The sequence below is a fragment of the Peromyscus maniculatus genome, chromosome 1 (assembly GCF_049852395.1).
Source record: "Peromyscus maniculatus bairdii isolate BWxNUB_F1_BW_parent chromosome 1, HU_Pman_BW_mat_3.1, whole genome shotgun sequence".
NCBI classification, from domain to species: domain Eukaryota; kingdom Metazoa; phylum Chordata; class Mammalia; order Rodentia; family Cricetidae; genus Peromyscus; species Peromyscus maniculatus.
In genome coordinates this window covers 181,505,690-181,522,704 of record NC_134852.1, presented here as the reverse complement: position 1 = coordinate 181,522,704, position 17,015 = coordinate 181,505,690, and the positions used below count along the sequence as shown (strand labels likewise).

The 17,015-nt window shown below is 43.2% G+C and overlaps 1 protein-coding gene across 3 annotated transcripts in view; it reads right to left on the bottom strand.

Moving 5' to 3' along the window:
• The window catches only part of Pdcd1lg2 (programmed cell death 1 ligand 2), a 70,160-nt gene that overhangs the window by 20,454 nt on the left and 32,691 nt on the right, over positions 1-17,015 (bottom strand). For all 3 annotated transcript variants that reach the window (XM_042262468.2, XM_006991085.4, XM_076562035.1), the window contains 2 exons: positions 12,690-12,995; positions 3,912-4,181 (listed from right to left, as the gene is read on the bottom strand). In XM_042262468.2, the coding sequence (XP_042118402.2) occupies positions 3,912-4,181; positions 12,690-12,995 (576 nt within the window). The remainder of the gene's footprint in view (positions 1-3,911; positions 4,182-12,689; positions 12,996-17,015) is intronic.

Below are 17,015 nucleotides of genomic sequence, written 5' to 3'. Positions count from 1 at the left end.
AGGAGCCAGGAATCTTGCGGGAGGTGACTTAGTTTTCCTTCATTTCACCCTTTAGTACCACGTTTCATTTAACTGCTACAGTAACCTTTGAACGGGGGCATCATTACTCACTAGCTCTGTGTTGCTGAGAGATGAGTTCTAGGACAGCCCTGTAGGATGTTCAAGTTCTAAGGCCAAGAGGCAGCAGAAACAGCATTTGAAATTTGACCGTTTTCAGAGCCCACATTCTTTTCTGTTGCCTGGATTCCCTTCCAGATGTGCCAGGGGGGCTTCACTTTTCTGCCAGCCCCACCAGGTATTTTACAGTCATTCCTATAATCTAGCCCAGTTACATTTCCCAATGGAAATGTGGCAACTGGCAGAGGACAGCCCCGTTTCTAAAAGAAAATGAACTGATAACCCCCTAACTTCGCCCAAACTCATCAGCCTTCCATCCCCTGAGTGGCAGGCACCCTCCCACCCTCCCACCTCTGAGCTCTCATTTCTGCATCTGTTTTATTCACTGACTTCTGGAGAAGCCTGACGTAGTTCACGGCGGTCAGCAGTGGGTGAGTAGCTCAGTTTATGAGAATGAGTAGAAACAGGATGGTTATAAGTCAGCTGGGCAATGCCCTTAAGAAGTAGAAGTGAGGACCCCCTGGGAGGACATGTGACTGTGGTTATCCTGACGCTGTTTTGTGTGTCACACATCAGGGTATCATGTCTAATCTGACTGTCCACCCAGACTAGGAGCTGAGATGAGGGAGCTGGGGTCTTCAAGACGGTGTCTCCCACCCAACACTGAAGCATTTCTTAAGCACTCCTCATGGGCAGAGCATTCTGCTTTCACTATGGTCTGGTTATAAAGAGCAACCCTGTGAACTATGAAAAAACAATACACATAAAAAATGAGAAAAGATAACAGTCACAGGAAAACAAGCAACTGATGTGGGTAAAGATCTTAATAACGTGATGTGGGTAAAAGATTTGAATGGGCAAGATGAGAGTCTGACTCTGAAGCTGTATGAGCTGTCTTAGGGACAGGGTAGGCTGGGGGTTGCCGAATGATGTTGTTTTATGGGAAAGGAGCTTACAGCACAAACAAAGTATGAAAGTGGAAAAGGTATTGTAACAGGGTCCCAGACTTCAGTAAGTCCCCAGACCTTAGCACAGTTGACTCCATGATGGGATTCCATTCAGGTCATAAAACTCAGCACATAGAGAAAGTACCACCTCACCCAAATGAAAACAAAGGCCTAGTCCGTCAAAGTCCATAGTTCTGGGAAAGTCTCTAAATGTACTAACCTTGCTTTTTGGTTTCTATAATTCTGCTTCTGGCTAACTGTTCTTGTCAACTGAAGTATGTCAATCCAGAATATAGGGTTGTTGTTGCTGTTTTTTTTTTTTTTTTTTTTTTTTTTTTTTTTTTTTGTGCTCAAAAACTCACCCTGAGAAAGGCTTGGGGCTACACTGGGATTCAGAATACCCAGTATAGTGAGTGGCCAGCTGGCTAATAAAGACTTTCTATTGGATTAAACCCATGTCTGAGCAGTCTTCTCTGGTGGATACCCCACATTTCTGGAGGTCCCACAGAGCTCCCAGAGACCAGACCTTGAGACACTGGGGGTCTCTGTGCCCCTTAAAGTGAGGAAGAGTGTGATGGTCAGGGGACTCCTGGGGCAGAGGGTGCAAAACTGGAGTTCTAGGTCCCCAGGGCTCCCCTTGATCATTGACTGCCTAATGCTTTGGAAGACTCTGACACCTCCACCTCAAAAGGAAACAAATTAGAAAGTTGCCTGTTTTGTCACCTCAGGAGGTAAGACTGGTTAAGGCACCAGTTTGGACACATAGGAGAGGTCAGGTGGACACTGCCACTGATCCAGTGTCCAGGATCCACGTGAAGTATCACTGAGTTCCCCATCTGTTCAGGTTTATGAATGTGCAGTGGCTACCTCGGGTTTTCTTTAGTGTGTGTGTGTGTGTGTGTGTGTGTGTGTGTGTGTACCTCCGTGTGTCTTTTTATGTGTTTCTGTCAGTTGTTTCCTGTATCGACCAGTTGCCTTCTCTTGTGTCAGAACTCCCTGGCTTAAGACCAGTGCCCCCTCCTATTGGGGTCCTGAATCCTTTTGGATCTGCCAGCTTGCCCAGAGAACTACCTCCTTCCTCCTCAAAACAACCAAACAACCAACCAAACAAACAAAGAACCCTCCGCCTGTCCCACTCCAAGAGCAGGAGCACTTGCTCGGTTTCTTGCTTCATTCCCGCTCACAGTCAGGCAGGGCTGGTCCTGTGTGGAGGTGTGGAAAGGCTGGGCCTCTCATCCAGGGCTGCCGTCTAGGCAGAAGGGACAAAGGGAGGGGAGATAGTTCCTGTGGTACACATTTCCTCGGCTCCTCCTCCGCCTGCTCTAAGTAAGGAGGAACAGGGGAGAGGGAAAGAGGAAGTCTTACTCCGTCTTTCATGATTAGGCTTCCTTTCAACCAATGATTCATACAATTGAAAAAAAATGAAAACTAGCATTCTTTGGAAAAAGTGGAAAAAACACCAAGGCCCAGGCAGACAAGGCCCTGCTAGACAATGCGGCCAGGACAGAATGGATTTTCCTTCTGTCCAACACTGACCATGGAGGCATTTCCCACTGGGTCCCTTTCAGAGCCTAAGTGAGTAGGATCTGTATTATTTTGCTGACTGTGGTGCCAGTTAACTGGTTCTGGTGACATTTCATTTAGTAATGGTGACATTGACATTTAGTAAGAGACAGAAAATTGGTCTCTTACTAAATTATTCAGAACTTGACCGGTCACGCTAGCTAGTTCTGGAAGTGGATCTCATCCTTTGGAGTCCTGTATCAACTAAATCTCAACGTATTTGGACACATCTATTTCTACAGGTGGGAGCATCTCCTAAAGCCCCAGGTTCATGAGAAAGAGAGTCAGAGGAAGAGCCTGAGAAAAGGGGCTGGGTGATGTGACTATTGCTTTTGAAGAAGCAGTCACAAGCAATATAGATGGTGCCATGGAAAAAGGCAGGAAAATGGATATCTCCTAGGACCTCTAATCCTCACTCACCTTGACTAGAACTCAGTGAAACCCATGTTAGACTTCAAACCTCCAGAAGTATAAGATAATAAAGCTTTGTTGTTTTGAACCATTACTTTTGTGGCAATTTGATACAGGAGCAATAAGAACTACATACACGGTAGAAAGAAGTTCCTGTCTCTTAGGCAATGATTGTTTTTCTAGTGGATAGATTTTAGTTCTCAAACAAATGTTCTTACCTGGCACAAAAAGTTATTGGTTTGTTAAAAAAAAAAAAAAAAGGTTACAATCTTGCTGGTGCAGAAATTCAAAAGGATGAAATCCACTTCTAATCCTAGCTAGCGTGGCCAGTCAAACTGAATGATTTTTTTGTAAGAGATTAGGGATGCCACATAGCCAATTAGCCAGCAGTACAGCCAGACAAACAATACCCATGCTATTCACTTAGCACTCTGGGCATGAATCACACAGATGTTTCTACTGCTTCTCCAGATCCATTTACTATATTGTAACACTGTGCTCTGAGATCCAATGTTGACCTTTCTGGAAGAACCTGTGGATAGGTATCTTTGTTCTCTGAACTCCTGCTGGGATACTGGAGGACCTGAGGTGTGGTTGGGGTATCTGTCATTGCATACTTCCCTCCTTGAGGCTGCTCAGATGCCGCACCCCAAGAGGTGCTGTCCCCACAGCTGCCTTTTCCAGGTAGCCTCTCCAACAATGGCGACTCTTACTTAAGAGATCTTTATCCTGTTCTATGCTTGTAATTCTTCTAGATTCAACTTCCCGAAGAGTCCCTTTATAACACCTTCCTCGAATGGTTCGTGTGAGCACACCATCTGTTTCTTACATGAACTCTGATTGATAGAACTAGGAAGTGGGGGCTGCACTTACCCAGAGGGCCAATGATGGCTGAGGTAAGCTCCTTCATGTGAGCATTCCAGAACATGCAGCTGACGTTTCTGCCAGGCTGTGGCTTTAGGTGCAGAACACTGGTGACCTGGTAGAGGCCTTCAGGGGTCCTGATGTGGCTGGTGTTGGCAGGAACACTGACGTTAAGCCAGGACACTTCTGCCAGGGGGTAACCTCTAGCCTGGCAGGTGAGCTGCACCTCCCCTGTTCCTGGGACCTCTAGGATCCTAGTGTCTATATTCTTATAAGAAGCTGGACAACAGAAGAAAAAGAAATTATATTCTGATTGCTGTAGATTCTACTCAATGCAAGAGGAAATAAAATGGTCTCTATTGATCTTAGGTAATATATTTTCTTTTTTTAAAAAAAATATTTTCTATGTCCCAAGTACATTACTTTGCATAGATTGAATAGTTTAATTCATACAATATAACAAAGATGCTTTGTTGTTATCCCCAATTTTTGTTGGGGTTAATTGAAGACAGGTATGTTGAGAGTGGTGTCCAAAGTCAGAAGAATAAAGGCTGGTAGACCCAATGTTTGAAAATAGAAAGGCTGCAAACTTATATCTTAGCACTATGCTAAGATGCTACATTCTGTGGCCTTTTATATTCTTTTTACTTTTAAGTGGTGTTAAGACTGGGCCATCTTTAGAATTTATTTATTTATTTGTTTGTTTATTATGCAGTGTTCTGCTGGTGTGTATGCCTGCATGCCAGAGGAGGGCACCAGATCTCATTACAGATGGTTGTGAGCCACCATATGGTTGCTAGGAATTGGATTCAGGACCTCTGGAAAAGCAGCCAGTGCTCTTAACCTCTAAGCCATCTCTCTAGCCTCGGCCTCTTAAATTCTAAACTGTCTCATAATCAGGGGGTGGAAAGAGGCAAGAAGATGGATACATAATTAGCATTAAATAACCCAAAGAGATCACTTTTTCAGGCATCATCAGTAGAAAGTTTACTCAAAATTTCCCTTAACCTCTGTTATTGTTGCAATTAGGAGGAGGAAAATAAGGACCTATGTAAGAGTTGTAAATAATTAAGAGTTGGGTGTATTTATTATTAGTTCTCAATATAGACATATTCTGGTCAGTATATGCTGAATGAATTATTCATATGTGATTCCCTGCATTCTAGAACATGGATATCTAAAACTAAAAGGAGACATTTGGAGGTTCAGGAAGGCAGAAAGACTATCCAACAATCTTAGGTCATATCTAAAAATGAACGAATATTAACACCACATGCATATAGCTGCAAGTGTCCACAGTAGACTGTGCACTTTTTGGTGATGAGGGAGGAGCAAGTACTGTCTGTTATTAAATGGGAATTCTTTCCTTAAATAGATGTTGAGTACAATCATTGAAATAAAAGCAGTCTTGAAGTAAAAACACAGTTGTTGAGATGGTTAATCTTGTCAACTTGATTGGATGAGAAGCTCTTGGGATATTGGCAAAATGTACCTGTGGGTGTGTCTGTGAGGGCTTCTCCAGAGAGAATAAACAGTGGGTGAGAAGATCTACCTTGAACATGAGCAGCACCATCCCACGGGCTGGGGACCCAGATGCACTAAAGAGAAAACAAGCCAAGATGGGAGTTCTGTTGTGTTGTGTGGACTGAAACCTCTGAAAGCATAAGCTAAAATAAATCCTCCCTCTCTTGAGTAGTTTATTTCAGGGGCTGTGTCAGAGCGATGAGCAGTGACTGCTAACAGGTGTGATATGACTGTTTCTCAAACTGCTAGAATATATACAAGCTTAAATTTTTTTTTTTTTAGAAAACTATTTCACACTAAGGTAATAACAATCATATTTTTTAGATTTTTGTTTTTGAGATAGGGTCTCTCAATGTAGCTCAGGCTGGCCTTGAACTCACTATGTATCCCCGGATGAACTTGAATTTGCTGCCTTCTGGTCTCTGCATCCTAAGTGGGATTATAGGCCTGAATCATCATGGCCAGGTTGATAACAGTTATTTGAAAACCTTAAATACTTATGATTTACTTAATCTTAACTGTAAGCTTTGTGGCATGCCCTTTTTTAAAAATAATTTATTTATTTTTATTTTATTTGCACTGGTGTTTTGCTGCACATATGACTGTGTGAGGGTGTCACGTCTTAGAATTACAGACAATTGTGAGCTGCCATGTGGGTGCTAGGACTTGAACCCAAGTCCTCTGGAAGAGCAGTCAGTGCTCTTAACCACGCCTCTTAACCACTGAGCCATCTCTCCAGCTCCGTGGCATGCCCTTTTTATATAATGTAAATAAGAAGGAAGAAAGAATGCTCAGGTCCTTTTCCTTGTGTTTTGCCTCTCCCTCTTCCTCTGTTGTGTCTCTGGATGTGATAACTTACTAATTTGACTTGTTATCCGGAGACACTCATTGAATCAGGGTTTCCCCAGAGAGCAGTACTATGATCATAACCTGTAGACCTTTGACATTCTTGTTTCTGTATAGTGAGCATACCCCACCTGGGCTTACAAGTATACCTCAAAATGTTTGACATTTTTCCCATTTGCCTATATCTGGGGGGATGGAGCAGATTTTTTCCTGTCTCCAGGGATTAATCCTAGGGTTTTGTACATGTTAGGTAAGCACTTCTCCACTGTGCTATATCCCCAGCCATGAGGCAGATGTTCTTATCTTTTATGGGAAGACTTGGGGACTGTGATGTGATGATTCACTTTAGTTGCCAACTTGATGCAACCTAGAATCATCTGGAGGGGAGCATCTCAATGAGGGATTGTCCACACCAAGGTGGTCTGTGGGCACCCCTATTGGGTAATGTCTTAATTAAGTTAATTGATATGGGAAGTCCTAGGTCACTATGGGTGGGACAGTGTCCTAGGTAGGTGACTGAACTACCTGAAAGTAGAGAAACCAGGCTGAGCACAAACAAGCAGGTGCATAGGCATTCATTTCCATCTGCTCCTGACTCGGGATGTGACATGAGTAGCTACCTTGAGTTCCTGCCTTGATTTCCCCTCAATGACAGACTATAACTTGGAACTGTAAGCCAAATAAACCCCTCAACTCTAAGTTGCATTTCCTCAAGGTATTTGGTCACAGCCACAGAAATGGAGCTAGAACCAGGTCTGAACTGCAAGTCCGTGCTTCTCGGGCAAGGTGAGGGAGCAAGGAAGAAGGGGCTCTCTGTTCTTCTTCACGTTCCCCAGTGTAAGTCATCCAGAGACACCCCAAACGGGGAGAGGAGGGGAGGATCATGTGGTCATACATCCACTTAACATGTGGTGCTCATTCCCCATATGGCTGTGCATTCTTGTGCGTTGCTCACTTTTCCAAAAACTTAACGAACAGCAGAGGTTAAGTGACCATAAAACCTGGCCCTAGCCCTGTCACTAGACATTATCTCATCCAAAGTAGACAAGGACGGTAAGAGGTTGGTAAAATGTGGATTCTTAGCTTGCAAACAGGGAAACAACAGAACCCTCGAGATGGTGGGGAGATGTGCACTCCTGCATTTTATCACACTACTTCGCATTGGACATGCCACAGAGGGATGAGAAGTAACCTAGGCAGGAACAACGTATTCTCTTGATGGATCTAGTAATACCTAGAACTCAGAGAAAAGGAAGAGAACTGGGTTCTGACACAATCTACTGAACGATTTGGCCTAATCTTACCAAGCTCCTTGGAACCAAGTTTTGGGCTGTCTCTGGCAGTCAAACCGTTATGGGAAGCAGACAAAGTAGTCACTTTACCTTTAATTTAGCCACACCTTTTTCCTCTTGGTGCAGCATCCTCTTAGAACTATTTTATTCGACCACACTGCATCTTATTTCTACCTTTTGGGAATTATTGTGTAAATTTGAAAAAAAAAAAACCAGCCTAGATTTACTGGATAGTGTGCTGTAGGTGAAGTCCAGCCAGCTCCCGCAGAACAGCTCCAGACAAGAAACTGATCTGAACTGAGCAGAGAGGTGACGCAGAATCAGGGCTTGGCTGAGACTCTGCCTTGTGACATGTAAATGAAGGGATACATGGCAAAGGGATGGATATTCAGCTAAAAGAACCAGCATAGTTTGGGTAAGGGATGGAAACTCACACCTTACGGTTACGATATCAAAATGCTTCCGCAGCCTTTTTCATTTGGGAAGTGGCTAGGGAGGCATCATCCTCAACGATGCATAATAGGGAAGCTAGACTTTTCTTGAGAAAAGATGAGCAGATTTTAGAGTATCAAGTGGGTAGTTTTAAAAGTCCAAGAGTTCCAACTTCCTGCTCAATGAGGAATCTGTTCCCTGGCAACTTGGCTAGATAACTAACTTGGTGAGTGTTAGACAATGTAGAAACAATCTGAGGATGGTGTTCTACACATATCGATTAGGTTAGAGTGGCTGAGTTGTTCAAGTCTGCTGCGCATATTTTGTCCTATCTGTTATAGCAGAGCTGAATCAAAAGTTCACATATACACTCATCTGTCTTCTTCTTCTCCTTCTTCTTCTCCTTCTTCTTCTCCTCCTCCTCTTCCCTTTCTCCTCCTCCTTCTTCTTTTTCTTCTTCTTCCTCTCCTTCTCCTCCTCCTTTTTCTTCTTCTTCTTTTGTCTTCCAATTGTTTTTGAACAAACAGAACTGAGATTTATTAAGAGAGTGAGAAAAGCCTGGGAGGCCTCAACTCTACACAAAGGCCTACAGGCAGCTAAGGGATGCTGAGAGTGGAAGACAGTCTTCCCCAGGGAAGAGAACACCAATTGGTTATCTAATACTAATGGCCATCCCTGAAAACACACATCTAAGTGACATTGCACAGACTGAGCAGGTTGTATTCATGTATGCAGAAATATATATGTGCATATATGTATAGATATATGTATAGATAAAGGAGGCCATGACTTTGAAAAAAAAGATGAGTATATTGGAGAGTTTGGAGAGATGAAAAGGAAAGTTAAAATGATATAATTATATCATTATCAATATAAATATAAAATGTAAAAATATCAAAATATAAAAACAATTTAAAAGAAAGAGTAAAAGAAAAGAACTGAGAGTTTGGGTGGGTGCTCAAGAGAAGAATAGCCAACTTTCCAATTTATGTTTAACATAGTGAAGCTATATTGTCAGATGCACATACCTTTAGAATAGTCATTTCTCTCTATAGAGCTGATGTTTATCATTATGAAATGTGACTTTTTAAAGATCCTGCCATTCTTGATTATATTGACATTTTCATACATGCACTGACTGTCCTTGGATGACAGTCACCCTCTCATTATCCTCACTCACAACCCCCCCCTCTTCCATCCTTTCCTTCTCTCTGGAAGTCCCTTTTTACTTTGATGGCATCCCTTTCCCCCTTAGATTCCACAGATAAGACCAAACACATTGTACATTTCTTCCCAAGTCTTCATTATGTCTCTCTACACAATGGTTTCCAGCTTTATCCATTTTCCTTAAATGACATGATTTTGTTCTTCGTTACTATAGCTGGATCAAATGATAGTACTATTTTTAGTTTTCTAAGGAACCTCTATTCTGATTTCCATTGTGCCTAGACCAACTGAAAACACTGCCTTTTATCTTTAGCATATCTATTTTTCTCATAATAGTGATCAGTTAACTACCTAGCTTGTTTAACTATATCTATAAATGGAAGCCCCTGCATCCCCAGAAGCTATCTTTGCTATGAGCACAATAAGTAATTAAACTTCCACTGAGAAGCTCATTCTTATGTCGTCAGTTTCATCCCACACACGCTTGTTTGGCTGAGTAAAACACAGAGAATAAGCTCAGTGTCTAAGAACCTGGTCTTGGGAATCTGAAAGGCATTAGCCAAGGGCTGGTGACATGGTCTTTCAAACTCTCAGCTTTCTCGTTAATTAAAGGACATTGCCCCCCATCTCTGCTCTGATGGTTTCTCTAGCAGCAGAATCCTTTATTTCCTGGCACTAGCTCTCACTGAAGAGTTTATCAAGTGATGATTTTGAGGGTTCCACTGGCCCGGCTTTCCCCTTTACCTCTTTCTTGGAACTATTCCCTTGGTCCCTTGATGATTTTCAATGCTTAGTCTTAAAAGAATGATTACTTTCTACTTTAGATTTCTACAGATTTCATGGTTCCTATTTCTCTGGCATGTGTGTGTTGGGAGAGAGGGTATGTGGTGTGCGTTTCTATGTGCATGTGTGTACAGGTGGGCATGTCCATGTTGAGGGTATGTGGTGTATGTGGTATATATGATATATGTTTCTGTGAGCATGTGTGTGTGCAGGTGGGCATGCTCGTGTGAAGATCAGAAGAAAATCCTGATTGTCTTATTCTCCATTCCCTTGAGTCAGGGTCTCTCACTGAACTTGAAGTTTTACTGTTTTGGCTAGGCTGACTGGCCAGTGAGCTCCCAGGTCCTACCTGTTACTGCCCTACAGCACTGAGGATACAGTCATGCATTGTTTTTAATGTGGGTGCTGTGAATTTGAACTCAGATTCTTATACTTGCACAGTAAGTGCTCTTGGCCATCTCTCAGCCTCCTTATCCCTTCTAAGAACAAACTGTGCATACAGCATTATTATCTTAATCATCATAGTGACTGTAAATAAAGTGGGAAACACAGTTCTTACATGCTTTTGTCTTACAGGATCCAGGAAAACTTCAAATAATCACTGAAATAAATCTTTAGGGATTACTTTCAATCTGTCATTTAACAGCCTGCAGAATAATACAGGGTCAGACTGTAATTCCAAAAGCTTGACCCCCTTGGGAAGTCAGGACAATGTGTTCTTGACTCTGATAGCCTTTGTCCTTTGATCCCTAAGGGGAAAGGAGCAGAGGGAAGAGATGTGACTCCATCAGTGGGTTATTTCAGCCCAGAGTCTCAGATGCCAGCCACCTTTCCACCCAGGGCTTCTCTTCCAGCTTCCTTTGCCAGGCCCTTTGTCCTCCTCATTTGTGGTGAATTCCCTGCAATGGGAGCCATGCTGCCCCCTTTCTCAGCCTGCTGAGGTCTCACTCATACCTTCCTGGGCCTTTGTGTTGGGTTAAAGTACTTTGGTAAACTTTGGTTCGTTCCCCAAAGTGGCTCATCTGTTCCTATGCCTGGCTCCCGCTGGGCTGTGGCCCCATGTGCTCTTGCTCTGGGCCTGCCTGGAGTCCTCTTTGCCGGCCACCTCTCAGCCTCAGCAGCTCTGGGAGGCCCTGGCCTCCCTCGGTGCCTCGGTACTCTGCTTCAACCTCTCTCCCACCACCATAGACTGACGGCTCTTAGTCACGGGGCTACAGCATGGTTTTCCGGAAGCCACCATCTCCCCTAGATCTTCTCTTCATTCTGCCTCATCGTTTTTCTGTCCTTTGGAAATCAACTCTCTTCCCTATATTTAATATGCATCCCTGTGTGGAGAGAGGTGTGACAGACCTATTGTCCAGATCTGTCCCCCAGATTTAAAGGTACAACTAAGCCTTCCTCTACTCATACTTCATCTGCAGGATTCCTCCCCCGGCCCCAGATCCAAGGTTCTACAACACAGTCGGTTATTCTTGCGTGTTGGTCTTCAACACTGCTCTCTGCTCACAATCCTCTGATGAAAATTAGGACAGTGTCTGTCCTAATTTTCCTGTGTATCAGTTTGATTCTTAGACTTTTTCATAAGCTTCTATATTGAAAAATGCATATTTAGCATTTTATAAATATTCATATTTTCAACAAATAATTGTATCATTCTTACAAACACACACACACACATATATGTCTGGTAGTTCTCTGATTTATCATCCTTAACTGTCTTACACTTAAGAGCAAAATATGTACAGCTATTGAAATTAAAATTTTCCTTATTACTGTGGGATTTCAGGTGTCCAAAGTTTTCTTCTATAATGTAATTTCATTACCATTATCAACACATATTATCAAAATGTAAAATATCGTGGATATTGACAATTATTAAGTGTGAAAAATAAAAGTGTATTGGATGTATTATTCAAGTTATTCATCAATATGAAAATGCTTATAGATTATGTTTAGGACTATTCTATGAGGTAGAATTCAACATTAATTTAATTAAATTTTTAAAATTTTGTAGCTAAATCTTGTTCATATGAATTACCTAGTAGGAATTGGAAGCAATTTGAAAGACATAGTTTATCAGGCAAAAATTGCTAATTTTTGATTATCAGCTGTTGTCTCTAGGTGAGGGTCGTCATCATCCTCCAGTTCTCTTGGAAGCAAAGCATTTTACAGCTGCTGTGTAAAAAGCAGCAGCCATCCTGCTCTGTGGAGCGTCAGGGTTTCTTTTCACCCTCGTCTGACACTGTGGAGGTTTTAAACCTTGGGTCAATGGATTATATTTGAGAAGGGAGGCAGGCCCTTCATGAAAGAGTGTTTCAGCGGAACCCTAAACGCTTTGCCTGGCGGGTCCGTTCTCAGGTTCATCAATTTGGGAAAGAGATTGAGGATGGTGAAGAGCTGGACACCCATACTTGTTCTTCCCTTGGAGAGTCCATGGGAATCAACAGGTCCCTCCGTAAGGACTATTGCTTTAAGGAAAAAAAATCTTCCTGCACAAGGGAGTCCTGAGTCCAGCAGAGGAAGAGGCGGAAGTCTTCTCATTTTCCTGACTTCCTCTACCCCACTGTGTATGCTGTTTTAACCTCTGTGCCTTTTCTTACACCGGATGTCAAAAAGTATTTCCAGCAAGGCACTTTTCCCCACTTTGAAGTAGCTGCCTCTTTCAAGCCGGTTTCCAGCTTTTGTTTGAGCTGCTGAGAGCAGCATGCTGTCTCCCCATCAGCGAGTATTTGCAAACACTCACCTTTGACCTTGACCGTCAGGTACTTGTAGTCCCAGGCGGCCCCGCAGATGACCAGACAGCGGTACTGCCCCGCATCTCTCACTTGGACACTGGAGATGTGGAACAAGGCCTTCCCCAGGGGCAGCGCCTGCTCCAGTAGGGTGGCTCTCTCACTTGGCGAAGAGGTATCATTTTCTACCTTCTGCAGACTGACTCTAATTTCTTCGAGTTCCGTGCATTCTCTGTGGTCAAAATCACACTCCAGGCTCACGTTGCTGCCGAACTCTGCTGTGTACACTTCCTTAGGGACTGTCACCGTGAATAAAGCTAAAAGGGAAAGACAGCTTGCTGTTGTCTAATTCTGTCACAGTTCAGTTCTTCTAGAATGGGAGCTGTGAGCCACCCCTCCTTCATCTCCCAGGAAACCCCTGTCATTCTCTGGCTTTCCACTGGGCTCCTCTCTTCCCTTCCCCCCTGTCCCGTATAGAAACAGTGGAGTTCGCCCAGTGGTGGTGGCGCACGCCTTCAATCCCAGCACTCGGGAGGCAGAGGCAGGCGGATCTCTGTGAGTTCGAGGCCAGCCTGGTCTACAGAGTGAGATCCAGGACAGCCAGGACTGTTACACAGAGAAACCCTGTCTCGAAAAATAAAATAAAAAAGAAAAGAAAAAACAAACAAACAAACAAACAAACAAAATAACAAAAAAAACAGTGGAGTTCTTGTCTCAGCACGCTAAGGTAATTTTCTTCTCTGAACATTCCCACCCACACAGCTGATCTACACTCCTCCTTCTCCAGAACACCCCAGCAGGAGCTTCTGATGGACAGGCCTGCTTGTCATAGATCTTAACATCTGGCTGATTTTTTTTTTTTTTTTTTTTTTTTTTTTTTTAGTTTTTACCTCTCTTTGCCAAGTATCACCACCTCTAACCAGTGAGAGTAAGGACCTCCACCTCTTACAGAGCTCTGAGTTACACCAGCACCTCATGTAGTCCCCCCTGGAAGCCAGTGAGACAGGCACATTGCTACTTCCCTTTCGAAAATGAAATGAGGCACAGAAAGGTTAATCTACTTGCCTAAGAGTGCACACACAGCTACAGTGCAGTATTTCTCTGCCTTTCACCGGTAATCACCAAGACACAGGAACCCACTGTAGATGTTCACTATTCTGGATCAATCAAGTCAAAGGGGGGAAAATGGAACTATGTTTAACTACTATTGGCCACATTTCCCAGAAGGTACTTTAAAACTATGTTCTTTAGTACTGTATTCTTGACCTGAAACCTGTGCTGTCATTAGGATTTTGTAACTTTGTTCAAAGACTTTGGCTCTAAGAATACAGTTAGTATGGCTACAATTCAGGGCCCACTGGTGTCTCACTTGAAAAGCTGTGGCATCTATTTGCAGTGTTTCCCAGGATGAGGGGCACAGCTCACCAGAGACACGCAAGGTAATTTCAAGTGGGGCAGAATCAAAGGCTAACTAATGGGTGTTGACTTGGAGAGAAAATTTCCCCTCTTCAATTTGATTCGAATCCTTCAACTACATGTTTTCTAACCAGATGCTTAGTCTTTTGGAATGGATAGTTCTTCTTTCACTAAGGCAGGGAGCTCCCAGGAAGATGCATATCATCAGTAGAGAACTTAAATAATAAATAAATAAATAAATAAATAAATAAATAAATAAATAAATAACAGTGTTTTTGTTTCTAGCCTTTGTTTTACTAAAGTGTTCTTGAGTTTCTGCCAATACGGAGCAACCTGTTGGCTTGTATTTTAAAAGCCAAGTTACTTTAAATAATCCTGCAGCATAGCCTAACCAGGGAAGGCAGTCTTTGTGTGTATAGAGTGTGGGAAACTGTATGCTGCATCTATCAGTATTGAATGGGTACCCTTATGATGGAGGTATGGAAAGATCTTGAAATCATTTCTGAATCACTGCAGAAGATTGGATCAAACTATACTCAATAGATCTCTTTCATTAATTCATACAAATAATCTGATCATCAAATAGCTGTGGGTGTCTTCTAAATATTTTCATTTAGTGACAAATGAGCTTGGATTCAAACCCCAACAGTACCCGGATTAGTGGGGAGCCTCTGAGTGGGAGCCTGTCAGTTGACTTCTACAAATCTGTCCATTTTCTCTTCATAGGGTTGGTATCTATCTCTTGATTTGGTGGGAAAATCTGGGCAAGGTAAATACATGTGTCTCCCATGTGGGTCAGCTAGCAGGCACTCGGAAAACATTCTTCCAGGTGATGATTTAATTCCTGGGAAAGTAGTAATCCATATATGGAATGTGCAGCCATTCTTTTTTAGCCAGGATGTTCTGTCCCTCCCTCCCTCTCTTCTTTCCTTCCTTTCTTCCTTCCTTCCTTCCTTCCTTCCTTCCTTCCTTCCTTCCTTCCTTCCTTCCTTCCTTCCTTCTCTCTCTCTCTCTTTCTCACTCTCTCTTTCTCTCTTTTCTTCCTTTCACAGACAGGGTCTCACTATGTAGCCCAGGCTGGCTATTAACTTGTACTCCTCCTGTCTCTCAGCCTTCTATGTCCTCAGATTCCAGATGCCTACCACAACTGTGGCAAACTATTTAATTAACCAGGATGGTTGTCCATTTCCTGACCTGACTTCATAGGATGAGTAACCTTTGGATTTCCTGCTGGCTGATGATTGACACTGCAATCTTCTTTTAGGTTGTCTTCTTTTGTGAGACATGGCCATGCTGCATAGCCCCATATGGTCTTGGACTCAAGTCCTTCCTGCCTCAGCCTGCTGGGTGCTGGGGTGGCCAGGGTGTGGTACCATACTCAGTTTGCAAGTCTTTTCTAAGTCAAGCTTTTCCTTCTGTTACCCTTTGAACCTTAGAAGTTAATGATAAGATCAATTATGCTTTGGTATTTTTTTCTAGTATCTAGCACATTAATCTCAGTGTGGAGAATCAGGGGATGGAAAGGAGAGCATAGTGAAGAAAAAGAATATGAGCCCGACTATATTTACTCCCCACCAAGGTGTATTTTGCAAGAGATCACACGAACCAGCAAATCTCAGTTATCATCCAGCACACTGGACAATGATAGGCACAAATGACCTTTACCAGAAATGCTGGCAAGTTTATTTCCTCCATTCTCTGTCTTAACTACAGCTGGAACATTAATGTGAATTTCTAAGGAGGTCTGTGGTACAGAGAAGGTGCACACATGTCCAGCCTTTGTTTGTGCAGCACAGAGCCAGGATAAGGGCTCGAAGGTGTGTGCTCCTTTGCAAAGCATTGCTAATCAGGCATGCCCTTGCTGGAAAGCCAATCAGGCTGAGAAGACCCAGGATCGTACTAGCGAAAAGGGTGCCATAGTTCAGGAATTCCCTGTACAGTTTCGTATTGGAGACTCCACTGCATGCTGAAACCACAGTTCTTAATGTACCTTACCCATAGTTTCCATGACAGGACCCTTCTTGTGTTAAGATCCATTATTATGGCAACTGTAATAATTAGTTTTCACAATTTGATAGGGTTTAGAAACACCTAGGAAATAATTCCTGGGGCATGTCTGTGAGAGGGTCCATAGAGAGGCTTAACTGAGCAAGGAAGAGCCACCTTGAATGCGAGTGGCACCATCCCAAGGACGGAGCACCAGCATGCATCTCTGAGTGCAGATGCAATGTGACAGCTGCCCCCACTCGGGCCACCATGGTGCCTTTCCTGCCGGGATGGACTGTGTTCTCGCAAATTGTGACACAGAACAAACTCTTTCCCCATGAGCTGTTTTCAGCAGGTACTTTGGCATAGCCAGGGACAAGAATGGCTACACCAGAAACCATCTCTAAACCCTTCACTCCCTTACCACTAACAGATACCTTGTACCAAATCCACTCTGCCCTGGCTGGGGAGGGGAGTCCTAATTATGACTCATTCATCAAAAATACGCTAGCTACCTTCTGAGCACTTAGCTTAGGAGTTTACTACTATTAAATCCCATTCCCCATTTTAAATTACAGACACCCAAGTAGACAACAGGGAGAGAGGTGGGGCATGGGAGACAGGTGTACCAGGAAGGTTAGTCGTGTGTCTAGATGGATGTGGAGATGTGCTGACTGGCTTAGCTCATCTGTTTATCACTCTAGACTGTCTTCTCATGAGAGAGAGAGACCGCCTGTACTTCCTCTGGAACTCCCCAGAGGACAGCAGAATTTCCCCCATCACTGCCCGGCCTTTTACAAACACATGGCTTCTCTTTTCTTTTCAGCCTTTACCCCTCTGCTTTGTAGAGTAGATGGTTCCAGCTTTAGAAACAAAATGTTTTACCTTTCAGACAGGTGGCATTTGGGGGCTAACATTCATAAGAGGAAGGAGCA